Source organism: Rhinolophus ferrumequinum, chromosome 3 (genome assembly GCF_004115265.2).
Source record: "Rhinolophus ferrumequinum isolate MPI-CBG mRhiFer1 chromosome 3, mRhiFer1_v1.p, whole genome shotgun sequence".
Classification (NCBI taxonomy): domain Eukaryota; kingdom Metazoa; phylum Chordata; class Mammalia; order Chiroptera; family Rhinolophidae; genus Rhinolophus; species Rhinolophus ferrumequinum.
The window spans coordinates 27,193,571-27,206,786 of record NC_046286.1 but is presented as its reverse complement, the minus strand read 5'-3'; the positions used below and the strand labels follow the sequence as shown (position 1 = coordinate 27,206,786).

Sequence of the window (13,216 nt, the reverse complement as noted above, 5' to 3'; positions counted from 1 at the left end):
TGTGCTTCTCTCCGGTGCTCTGCACTTTATTTACCACCTGCAGTCTGGCAGGAAATCAAATTACCAAAACTAAAATCTAGCTGGTTATATCTAAATTAAGACTAACATGTGCTTAAATAAGCGCCTATGATTCCCTAATAAGCACACTTTCGTGCCTAAACTTCCCGTCTATTTTGGTTGTTTGGAAACTTTATTCCCTTATGCTTGGTATTTCAGTCATGTGGGATGTTGCTGTGGATATACTCTTTAAAAAACAAATCCACTTTATAAACTCTGATGTGGTAGTTACTAATGCTGTATATTGCTGGCTTATTAGCAAATGATAGGATTGCATTTCCTATGCTAGGTGGTTATGTGACTAGCTCTGAGTTGAACAGAAGTGTTATGATTTCTTAATCAAGATCTTAATTGTGAGACACTCCAAAGCCTTTTTACCTTTCGCTATAACTAGCACTGTTCCAGAAGAGTACATCGGTGTGGGTCCTTTGATGGGTATGAAGTTTAAGTGAGAAATAAATCTAAGTTACTTTCAAGTTGGTTATTTCTGTAGGCTGTTAGCCTATCCTGATTTAACTTCAAAAAGGTTCTTCTGCAAACACAGAAAAGGATTCAATCTAAATACATTTATAAAATCATGTTATGAACAGGTTTTCAAGAAAATGAGTGCGAGTTACGTACGTGGAGCTGAACTCATATAAAACCTTTAACTGGTTACTTAAAAAATGGTCAGACATAGTCATAGCTGTGTGTAGTCGATAGTCACACAGGTTTAAATCCCTGGGTTCTACCACTTATCGGCTGGTCATCAAACTAGAGGCTCAAATCCCTTAAGTGATTATATAAAACTGGTGTAACTAATAATTGTCAGGTAATCAAATTATGAAACCTACCTGACAATACTACTCTTAATAAATGGTAGCTATCATGATAGCTGTATTACTCAATTGTTTAGTCTGGCAATATACATCAAATTATACACTGTGTAATTGTATACACAATTTATAACAATGAATGTATAATTGTATACACAATTCCTAACAATGCATAGAACTGGTTTAATTAATTGAAGGCAAATATGTATTTTCCTTCCAAGATTCTGCTTAGGCTAGTTACCCCAAACATAATGCAGAAACATTGTGTCGAACACTTTAAAATCAGTCTTTAATTTCAATTGAGGTGTAAGGAGGCATATATATATATGGCATATATACACACACGTTCATTCAGGAATCAAGGAATATGTATAGTATAAACATGTACAGCAAACGTATTTTTTCAAAACTGTACTTTGTGTTCATGTAAAAGAAATTTGTTACGTTTCCACTTCCCTTTGAAATTATACTGCGTAAAACTTCAATAGAAAGCATTCTCAATTTATGGCAAGCAAGGACTGGGTTACTTAGTACTCACTGGTGACCAAAATCTGGTGACACCATCTTTTATATTCTCTACCATATTCTTAAATGCCTAGCGAATGGTTGTATTTCTGATTAACAGAATGGCATTTTAAGACAGACCCCAGAGACTGAAATTCTTAAGTCAAGTTAGGGGACAATATCCTTTTGAAGTGCTCTGTGACCAGATGGCACTGAATGCCTAGGCTAGGATACTTCTAGACATGCATTTGTGTGAAAGTGTGGGTATAAAACAGCACTGTCCTAGAAAAAGGGGGCATTAGGGGAATAAATGAAGGTTGCAGTGTGCTGCAAAACAGCCAGTAGCACTCATATGTAGGTTTTTCTTTTAACTAAAAAATTTCATTTTCTCGTTATGCTTCAGTAATCACATTACTTACATGTCAGCAACATGGTTCCTATAGATAAGCCTTATCAGCTAGTCATTATTTACATCATCATATTGAAGGAAATTATCCAAAGCCAAGTAACCAAATTTTAGAACCCATCTGGTAACTTCCTGTATAAAAGACCTCAACTCATATTTTTACTTTAATTCTAATTAGATGTAAGGAATCTCCCAGGATATATTATGTGTATTTATAATGAGTCATATTTACAAGACAGAAAATATTTGGATAGAAAGCAAATCTTATATTGTATACTGTACAAAACAAGGTTTATAAATTGATTTTTAGCACCATATATACAATTCAACTCTGCAAACTGTTTAAAACGGAGTATGTTTCATTAATCATGATGGCATCTCCTCTCTATAAACACAAATGCTGTTTTATGGCCTATGTGACAATAGAAATTATTATTTAGTAATCAATTACACAAATATCTTCTCAAGAGTAGGCTGGTACTAAAAACAACAAAAATATAGCCAGGTTAAATAACTTAGCCCCAATCATAAAATATCTAAGATTTAAGAACCAAGGGCCCCCAGAGGCCCCTCTTGTTCCTTTTGCCCCAGCTCTAAGTTTCAAGAGTGGACTAAGTGCTAAACTGCCATGAAGAGATGGAAACAAATTCTTTACAGCACAAGGTATAGTTTACTCAAGTTTTGATTTTTTATTCAGTTTTAACTGCTATTAAAAAAAAATCAGACAAGGTCATCTGATTTAAGTCCCTTTTATATTAACATGAGTTATGCAAAGGAAATTACTTCAGATTATTTTCAAATTAATTCAAAAACCTATAAAGGCATGTAATTATTAATTTGCAAATGAGAAAACTGAGGCTCAGAAGTTGCCCCAAACCAGTTATTAACTGGTGGAACTGAGCTTCAAATCAAGGACCTCCCTTATTACACAATAGTATACATTGGTTCAAAATTATCTAAACCTTTAAAAAGCAAAGGTTATAATGATAAATACTTTAAAATAGTGAACAGTTCTCGCGACCCTAACAAATTGTGTCTTTAAGGAGCTTACTAAAACGCCAACTTCATTTTAATTCGTTTGTTTTTTTTAAAAAAACACACTTCAAATGGCACTAAGCAAAACGCAATTCAATCTTACTGTTTTCTACAAAATAAGTTAACTTTAAGCAAAACAATGTCAATGATGATAAATGCATTTCATTATTTATTTAGATGTTTAAGCTCTCGCACTAGATTTTTACAAGCTGGTGAACACTGACAAATTATTTCTCCCACAGAACTATAACCACACATTCCCAGACGGTATAAATATATGGTTGAACTAACATTAATACACATCACCATTTTATCAATTACATAATAAAACAAATTATCAAGTATCCAAATATTAAGTTACACAGCTCAAAAGGCATATAAAATATTAGATGTCTGCTCAATTCATTGGCAGAAACCCATTTTTTTTTGCAAGAGGTTGGAAACAGGAAAAAAAAATCACACTTCAAACAAAAATAAGTTGGTAAACAACTTCAGATTAAGTATGAAAAAAATTACAAGAATTTTTATGATTAACAATTGTTTTAGCTACAACAAAAGCATCTCTACCTTTTAAAAAAATATTTACTAAATTAAAGAGCATATTCTACGTGTTCTGCACAAGACAAAGGCAACATTTTACTAAAAATACTTAAGAGCCCCCCTCCCATTCTTTTTTCAGGCCCTCCCTGTAAGTTGCACCCCAAGTGCAAACATAAAATTAACTGTAAGGCTTTTTTGTCTGGAGACATTAAAGACATGTGCTTCTGTACAATGTAGATTTTCAAAATGGAGGCTTTCCTTAACAGCACAAAATGAGATTTATAGAAAGACATTAAATAATCACTGTAAGACTTGGTATAAAAATCCAAAATAAAAATGAAAAAATACTTGTATGAATATGGGAGATGTAAACATAAAGTGAGCAGGCAAATAACTATAGATCCTACTTTCTATGTTTGAAATGACTGAAGGGCTAAATCACATAAGGTCCAGAGTATTCATAGTTCCTGGGATTTTAGTTCTGTATGATACCAAAAATATACAAGTATTGTGCGGGATATTTTGGCACCTAATCTTTTCTAAATTTCTTATATATGATAAGATTCTGGCATGGGAATAGATTTAAAGACATAACTCAATACTGCATAATTTTGGGAAAAGTCAATTGTTACAAATGATAAGCACGTTTTAAATGCTGAACAGCAAGAATCTTTTGCTAAGTGTCAAAACAGGTTGATCGTAACCCAAACATAGAGGCTGCAATTCTGTCAAGCTTGTGGCCGGGTAAAACTGCTTTTCAATACTCCTACATATGGAAGCTTCCTTAGACTTATTCATCAAGCCAAGATTTTGGCTAAGATGCATGACAAATTAGGTCCTGTCTCAAGTTCCACTTCCAAGGCACCAGGCACTCCAGTTTTATTGAACGCAACAGTTGTTTCTATGACCATTGGAGTCTTTGAAGCGCAGCCGCATTTTAGGACGATACTTCTCTAAATACAAAAGTTGCTTGCTGTTAAAAGCTCCACGCCGCTTTCTGGAAGGAAAAAACAAAAGATAAAAGAATTAAAGCAACATTCCTCTATAATAAAGTTTACTGTGTTATAGGAAATTATCTCCTCTCTTGTACCAATTTATCTTATTACTGTGATTTAATACAGAAATATGGACATGCATACATATGTAAATGGAAAAAGGGTAGTCAATTTTTCAAATCTTTTGAGTAGTTACAAGTCAAAATTTATGAATCCATTTATATTTAGTGCAAGAAAGGACAAAACTAATTTATAGTAATAGAGGTCAGAAAGATTGCCTTTGGTGGGAGGGAAGATGACTACAAAGGCCATGAGGGTACTTCAGGGAGTGATCACAATATTCTACATTGTACTGTGTTGGTTGATTTGGCTGTTATTGTCAACTCATCTACATTTGAGACCTGTGCATTTTACCGTATATTAACTATACCCCCAATAAAAATGAAAAAAGCAACATATTCAATCAAGAATTTAAAGTAAAACAATTAAAAATATTATTGGACTAATATGAACATATCTAATATGAACAGCTACATGGAATGCAAAAAAAGGAGGTAAAATCTTTATTTCCTGGTTTTAATACTACCCTAAAAATGATCAGATTGGCTGTTGGAAAAAAATTTCTTTCATAGCAATGTAATTAAACTCACTGACATTCAATAAGCAAAAGAAAAAAATTCATTATATACTTACTGCCTTATGAACTGCACTGCATCTTCGTATTTCATTCCACCTTCAATTAATGCTAGAGCAACAAGCACTGGAGCTCTGTTAAGAATTTTGATAAATCATTTTTTTCAAAATCAAATCCTGGAAAATTCAACAGTTCTAACACTCCCCAATACAGAAGTACTATTATTTACTATACTTCCTACGTAATACGTGTAGTAAAAATGTTGACTTTACATTAAAAAACAAAAATAAAGTACCGGTATGTTCATATCAAACTCACATTTTATCTAGAACCAAACATGAACTATGCCCTTGACTATTACAAGTCAGTCTAGAAGTTAAAATTTGTATTATTGGAAGGTAATCTTGAAAATATTTAGGAGACAGGGTACACCTTGATAAATGCAGACAATTTTCCCTGAATTCTAAGCAGTGAAAAATACTTCCAACTAAAAAAGAAAAAAAAAGATGTTTTTAAATGTCGTGAACTTCTTTTCTAAAGACCTTCTGGAAATTTTTATTTTGACACAGTTGTATGCTAACTCCCCCACTGATTTTCGTTTTACCCTTCATCAGAGTAGGACTTTCTTTTTTACAGTGGAGGTGGAGGGCGGTAGTAGTGATTTACAAATCTGGACATGCATATTTTGGCACTACTGGGTAATGAGTTCCTACTGAAATCAGAACCTCCAGAATCAAGGACCCTTTCAAATGTATTGCAATACATACTACCTTAAGAGACAATTCACAATCTTTTTCTCCAATAAGCTTAGACAATAATTCCAATACCATGGATATAACCCAGCACACACAATTAGTTCTACAAGTAATTTTGTCCACAGAGACAAATGTAAATCATAGCTATAGCACGTTAGTTCCAGCTGTACTGGAAATACATTATTCTGTTATAATCACCTACTTTTTAATTTAGTTCATTAAGTAACCTAACAAATTGATTCATGAAGAGATATCTGAGTCTTCCTTCACTAGAGTCAGTATCAAGTTTTTACTAGAATTAAGATCATTACCATCAACTATTTAAGAAATTCTCTTACCTTCCAAGGCCTGCAACACAATGAACAGCAATGCAACAACCAGGTTCTTCACGGAATTTAATTTTTACAAGACTTAACCAGTCATCAACAATCTGACTGGATGGTGGTGCACCATCATCAAAAGGCCAATCCTAAGTCAAAAGAATATTTAAGCATTTTATATTTTATAAATACGACACTAATACTTCTAAATTTCTAACACCAAAATATTATCAAATGCATTTTAACATGTTTAAAGATGTTTTGTGAAACTCTGTTAATGAAATGCACAAAAATGCTGTATCTTTACAAAGATCTTCAGTTCAAACTTCTGCTTATTTTGAAATTAAGATACTGCATTAATTTTGCAACAAATTAAAAAATTATGCTTTTTGAAGTTGATGGTTTATTTGAATAAACTTTTGTATCCCAGTATTATAAACACATAGAACTATTAAATACTTACAAGAACATGGATGCCTTCTTTCTCCACAAGAGTAGTGTCGTAAGTTGCTTCACATACTCTTACTATTGTGGTAACGCCATACTTCTTAAGTTCCTGGAAAAAACATACATTAAAAAATATTCAGTGGTCTTTATGCCATGCCACTATTGCCACCATGTCACTTTGATCATTTCTCCAGCAGGTATTGCTGGTTAACAAAAAATTATGGAATGAATGGTATAACCTACGTATATTTAACAAGGAAGTGAACTCATGTTTTAAATAACTAAAATAGCATAAAAGGGAAAGTTAAACATTACATTTTAATAAATTAGAAGTTTAAAAAAAATTCCACAACTCTTCGTATGCTGAAGTTGTTTAGTCATGGTAACACTGGCTTAGTTGGAAATGAAGCACTAACCAAAGAGGATCAGAACAATTCAAAGACAAAGGTAAACAGAACCAAAGGAATCATTCATAAGTAACATGACTTTACTCCTTATATGAACTCCTTTTCGCTCATTTGCAGTACACAGTGTGTAATTAAGAGACTTAAAAGTATATTCAAAGACTAAAATTCCAAAAATAGAGCAGGAAAAACCCACAGGAAAGATTCGTAATACGTTATTACTAAACATATTATGTAATAAAAAGTTATTACTTTTTATCTTCTGGCATATAGAAAGTATATAGATTGTCAAAGTATTTCTATGCTCTGCAAGGCCTATTTGTTGTTTCTGAGCATCTGCACACATAAAATAAATTGTTTATATGTCCAAATAAATTATTCAGCATTGTATTCCTTCCTTATAATCACAAGAGGTAGGTAGTAAGATAGTTTTGGCTATCTAGCAACCACCAGGAAAGAGAATTAGTAACTGAAAATTGGATTCTACCCATCAAATGGGGTCCAAGACATAAACTAATTTTGGTTTATGGTATTAGGCTAAGCTTATATATGAACAATCTGTAAGTGGCAGCCTTTGTCCTATAAATTTTGTATAATCAAGAGCGATACTGTTATATTGTCCACATATCATAAAATTAAGCAAACTTTGAGATACAAAGAACTAGATATTAACTTATAAATCCAAACTAACTCAAGTACATGTGCTTCTTGAAATATATAAAACAAAATTACCTTTAACCTAAAGACACTGATATTTGGTTTCTGAGAATTGGAACGGCAGACACACCCTCTCAGGATTTTCCAAAATATTTTGTTAGACAAAAAAAAGCCCCACTATTAAACTGCAATCAGTTTAAGACAATGAAAAGTTTCAAACCTTACCTCTATAAATTTGTTTAAGGTCGCATTGGTTGGATTGTGTGTAATAAGAAATCTCATGTTCTTGTATGTGACTTCCACAGGAGCTGGGCGGTTCATTCGAGCCATGTTAATTTAGTTAAAAAACACTCAATAGGGTTATGAAAGAATTTAAAAATTGAATACAGAAATGATGCAAAGAAACTTAGTCTACTTCAATATACTCCACTTGAAATTCTCAGTGCTTTGAGTATGAAGTTGGGAGTAATGGGAAATGAAATGAACCTCCTAACAAGAAGCAGCAATTCTTCAATCCAGTAATACTGAGGCAATAAAAAGGAAGTGCACTGAGGTTTACCCCATCCAGGTCAGAACTCTTGTAAAATGCTCTGCAGTTTTCAATTCAACACTTCGGTGTCCAGGTTAACCACTCTTATGGGGGCTTCTTGGTGGAGTAGTAATGAATTTCTACAGTTCACTTGTCTGCATAGAGGTCGTGCTGTGCCTGGCAGTAATCTCCACTGCCCTTCAGAAACTCCATAAATGTGTGACCAAGAACACCACAGAACTGCTGTTAAAAAAAAAAAAAGAGAGAGAGAGAGAGAGAGAGAGAGAGAAAAGTTGTTTTCCAATTCAAAAGGAATATGTTATGCTACTACAGTATTTAAGTATACAACTACACAACTATCTTTCCAAATTTGGGCCCAAGCCACCTTTCAACTTTTACTTGAACACCAAAAATACAAGGATGATTAAAGATTAAATCAATATGCATAAAACAAGCACTCACAAATAGATTACTTTAAATTGAAATTACTCATCTAATACAAAGATCCCTCAAAGAATACCACTGTTACATTTGATCAATATCCCTTATATTCTTCTATTTATCAGTCCTTTTAATAGTTGGTTCTTTGCTTTACATTACTGTTATAAACTTTATGTACAGCTTTCTATATTGAGTTCCCAACTAATAAAATATTTTTACATTTATTACAAACTTTATGAAAACTTTGAAGCTGTTAGTCTTAGCATAATTTACTTCTCTAATGTATTCTTGAAAAAAAAACGGGTTTTCAAAATGCTTCCATATACATTATCTTATCTGATCCTTAACAACCAATTAATTTATCATTCCCTTTTAATAGTTTTTCCTCATTTAAGTCTCTGGAAGTTAACCAGCTTGTTATGTGAAGTATTATAAGGATGTATGTTTATAAATACAAAAAAATCCCATTTATAACTATAAAAGCTATTCATAATTTCAATATTCTTGTATTTTAAAACCAAAATTTCACTGATCCAGCCTAAAACTGAATCTAATTCCAAGGGTAGAGGGAGGTGTTGTGTGGTAGAAATTACCCTGCATTTCTTTCATAGGTCTCAAAAGCAAGGTAACTACTATCAATCAATAAATACGTATTTACATTTTATCCAAGTTTCCTTAAAGAACTAAATGAATTTTATGTCTACATCAAAGATTAAATGATTAATTACTGGTTATTTTCAGAATATGTACACAAAAAGCATCGATGTTAATCTTCTACCAACTAGTTCATAAGAAACTTGTGTACTTAGGAATAAAGAGAGGACTAAGAAATATTAATAGGTTAACAAGAGCACCAAGTGCCAGCCACTGCCCCAAACACATTATATGTATTCTCATGGGTAAATTACCAAATAAAATTTTATAAAACTTTCCATTAGGTTTCTATTCTTAAATTTAAGCATTTAAAAGGCTTACCATTAAATTCAAACTATCTGCTATTTTCATATTACACCTTTAAATAGACTAATCATGCTAATTAGTTTCTAGAACTTCCCGATATTGAGTAATAATCCACATGGAAATCTAGCAGATCACAGAAAATATCAAGTAAAAAACCCAGTTCGTTTTTCTGTCAAAACAATGGAACTAGTCTCAGGAATCAAAAGGTCCTCTTGTAACACAACTTTCATTATTCCAAATTTGTTCAAATGAGCCTTGGGAAGTTATTACTTCACCTACTTGCTAGCTAGGTTAAAAAATTAGTGATTAGATTAAGGACTTCACTCTATTACAGTGTATAGAGACTGCAGTAACCGGGAAATAATTTCAATTATATCTCACCTCAAATCCTAAATATTACTTCATTAGAATAAAAAGTGCATTCTTGCACCTTTTCCATAACACACCTTGAATTAAAGAAATCATTTGTAAAGCTGTTAAGGGCAATGACTTATCTCAGTACTCTGATTGCCAGGTACTATCATTTTGCAATTGTAAGACTATTTCTGAGACAGTATTTCACACCACTATTTCCATATTTAACAGCTAAAATTCCTGTTACAGCTGACTGTGGCCATATCCTTTCATGTTAGTAATTTTATCAGGAAGCAGAGAAAGCAATATAGAAATAATTCACTTAGTGAACTGGTTATTTTTACTGAGTGGAGCCACCCAGCGGCTGGGGGGTAGGGGTGAGGGACTTCTACCAAAACTGCACTGACCAGTAACATATCATCTTTCTGTTCTGCCCAAGACAGACCTTTCTCCCCTTCCCAATTTCTTTGCTACAGGAAAAACTAAGATGGGAAGTTTGGGAATACCAAGGAACTTTCCCCTCCCATTTGTAAATTGCACATAATCACAGTAATATACACGGGGGTGGGGGGAGAGCAATTTCTGTGCAGAAGCTTAAGACAATTTGTCAGACTGCATTGAAGGCAATTAATTTATACAACTGTTTTGTAAAACGGTTGGAGAGTTTGTCCCACATCTACTTATATTTTAGGTAATGCATCTAGAATAAAGCATGTGTAAAATGCTGCTTACTCTTGGGAATGATCTAGCTTTCTGGTTTTCAACTGATTTATTACTGCCATCGTAACAAAATTCATACAAAAAGGGCAACAGGAAGCATTGCCTCAGAATCTGGATCCCAATCACGTCGACGGTTCCAACTACAGCGCAAATAACAACTTAATACTTTTGGAATGGTCGAGACTTCCACAGGGACAGAATATAAGCCTTAGAATTCTGGCTCTGGTTGGCTTCTGTTGCCAGAAGCCAACAGAAGGCAACAACACGTTACACCACGGATTTCAGGAACAGTTCTAAATAGCACCAATTAAAAGGCGCCATCCAGGGCCATTCCAAGATTGGCAGGGAAAATGCGCGCTGGGGCCGGCCGAGGACTCCTGCGTTTCAGCGCAACAGTAGCCCTGGAAGTTTCCAAGGCCCTTTCTCGACCGTCTCGCCCCAGGGAAAGGACAAGACTCGACTTGTTCCCATTATCCAGAGCCCAAAGTGGGGCGTTAAATCCGGAACAGCTCGAATTACCAGGTGGAGACTCAGGGAGCAGGGCGGGCCAGGCGGTCAGCGACCTCACCTAGCAGTTCCGCCCCAGGCCCGGTACAGCTGCACTTGGTGAACAGCCCCTCCGAGGCCCCGCCGCTCGGCGCACGCGGCGCACACGGGGTCCGCCCGCGGCACCCCCTCTCCGCGCCGCAATCACGGGTTCGCACCGCGCCTCCAGTCAGGCGCGGACGCCGGGGCCATTTTGTCTGAGGCGCCGGTCCCGGCCGCGGGGCACAAAGTTGACTGCACCGGGCTCCTGTCCCGCGCCGGTCCCGAGCTCCGAGAGCTCTCGGCCGAGACCGTTACCAGACGCGCCTACCCCACGCCGGCCCGGGTCTCGCGGCGACCCCAGCGCCGCCGCGCCCTCCCCGTATCCGGCTCCGCAGTGACACGCGCAGCTCTTGCCCCACCCCGGGCCACGTCCCCGCTCCCCCGGCGAGCCGCTCTCTTTCGACCAAACAAAGGGGCCTCGGGATGTCGCAGAGCCCGCCGGGTCGGGACCAGGCGCGCCAGACTGCAGGGCCGAGGGCGGAGGCGGCGGTCACAAAGCGGCTTTTGTGCCGCCCCTGCCGGCCCGCCGCGCGGGCGAAACCTCCCCCGCCCGCCGCGCAGGCCCGGCCGCACCGCCCCCGCTGCCCCAGGCTCGGCAGGGACGAGGAAGCCGGTGCCTTCCGCGGCCAACCGCTCCCCCGCAGTCCCCGGCCTCCGCCTCCCGCAGTCAGCCGCCACCGGCCGGTTACAGAGCCGTAGCCCGGTCCCCTCCTGCCTGGGACCCACCAGAACTGGGCCGGGGCGGCGGGGAGCGGACGCCGGGCTCTGAACAAAGGCGACAGCGGGGACGCGAGGCCGGTCGTGGAGCCCCAGCTCGAGGCGGCGGTACGACGGATACTCACAGGAATATGTTTACTCATTGAAGATTGTGGCCTAATCATACAGCCGGTCCGGAGGCGGCGGCGACACAGGCGGTGGCGGCGGCTGCAGGGCAGGGGGTGGAGGTGGTCGTGGCGGGGCGGCGGCGGCTTTGCAGACGGCGGCGGGGGCACCAGACTCTACCATGCAGTGAGCGGCTCGGAGGAGAGCGCGTAGCCAAGTCGACCCGCAGTCCACAGAACCAATGCGCGCGCCGAGGCGGCCTTGCGTCACAAACCCGCCCTTTTATAGCCGGCGAGACGTGCGAAGCCCTGGCTACCAATCGCGGCCGGGGGCCCCGGGCTGGGCGCCGAGGAGCGGGGGCGGAAGTCCGCCCCCCGCGGACGTCACCGCGCGGCGGCCGCTGCCGGTGTGAACCGGTTGATGAATGGCGAAGTGCTCCTGGGCGGGGGAGGGAAGTGGCTTCGAAGGGACTCTGGAGGACAAAGTCTGGGGTGGGGAAGGGATGGGAACCAGAGAAGATTCCGATCCGTGGAGTGGGAGGAATAGCGCCGCAAACCCTGGTTCTTATCATTAAAACGTTACATGGGAGGCTTGAAGTTTGCCTCAAACTTACAATGCAACCCTTCTAGGACTGGAACCGTGTCTCAGTCCCGGCTCTGCTTGCTTCTACCTTAAGTCATAACCACAGTCATCTTTGCCAGCGGTTTACCTTGGCACCTGAGCCCCTACGATCAACGTCATCAAAGTATAATGTCGCATGACCGCTCTACCCGGTGACTCAACACCTTTAGAGCCACGGCCCTAGGCTCGGACTAGGTGAATACTTGTCACTGGGGGACACTTTCAAGCAGAGAGAAAATTATCTTCACAAAGTTATATTAGTCAGGGAGAGTATCTTGTGATGCAGATAAAGCCCTTTTCTGGCCACAGTCTTTTTTTTTTTTAGGTGACGTCTCCAATGCCACATACGCTGGCAAATGCAGTTGGCTCAATTGTGGTATTTCGAAATCACATGTATCCTTTGTAGTGCTGTTCACTTGATGTGTTGTCGCAGATAATGAAAGGTTCGTAAAGGAAGCATTTTAAAAATTAAGACTCCAGTTTTGTCAAGGTCTGATGTAATTCTCCTGCGTCAAAGCTAAAGCTTTTCTTTTTGTTCATTTTCAGTCCTGTTGTCCCACTGTCTTTACAATTTAGGCCTTTAAGAAGTAGAGCCTTATCCCAATTGTTCTG

At 38.4% G+C, this 13,216-nt stretch overlaps 1 protein-coding gene across 2 annotated transcripts; it reads right to left on the bottom strand.

The window, feature by feature from the left end:
• Positions 1–1,134: 1,134 nt before the first annotated feature.
• Positions 1,135–12,674, bottom strand: PTP4A1 (protein tyrosine phosphatase 4A1). Of its 2 annotated transcripts, none has more exons than XM_033099786.1 (6): positions 12,004–12,674; positions 7,795–8,341; positions 6,525–6,617; positions 6,080–6,210; positions 5,046–5,120; positions 1,135–4,354 (listed from the first exon to the last, which is right to left on the bottom strand). In XM_033099786.1, exons 2-6 carry the CDS (start codon positions 7,897–7,899, stop codon positions 4,237–4,239), a joined length of 522 nt encoding a protein of 173 aa, XP_032955677.1. In that variant the 5' UTR covers positions 7,900–8,341; positions 12,004–12,674; the 3' UTR covers positions 1,135–4,236. The 2 variants fall into 2 exon arrangements, with proteins under 2 accessions (XP_032955677.1, XP_032955688.1); XM_033099797.1 differs by having other exon boundaries at positions 7,795–8,338; positions 12,004–12,293.
• Between the last annotated feature and the right edge of the window lie 542 nt (positions 12,675–13,216).

Excerpts from the sequence above, each read along its gene's own strand:
- PTP4A1 (XM_033099786.1), bottom strand. The coding sequence starts at position 7,899 with ATGGCTCGAATGAACCGCCCAGCTCCTGTGGAAGTCACATACAAGAAC. Across the intron at positions 5,121-6,079 it reads TGTGTTGCAGGCCTTGGAAG|AGCTCCAGTGCTTGTTGCTC; the intron begins GTAAGAGAATTT and ends AATTCTTAACAG. Across the intron at positions 4,355-5,045 it reads GCAGTGCAGTTCATAAGGCA|AAAGCGGCGTGGAGCTTTTA; the intron begins GTAAGTATATAA and ends TTTTCCTTCCAG.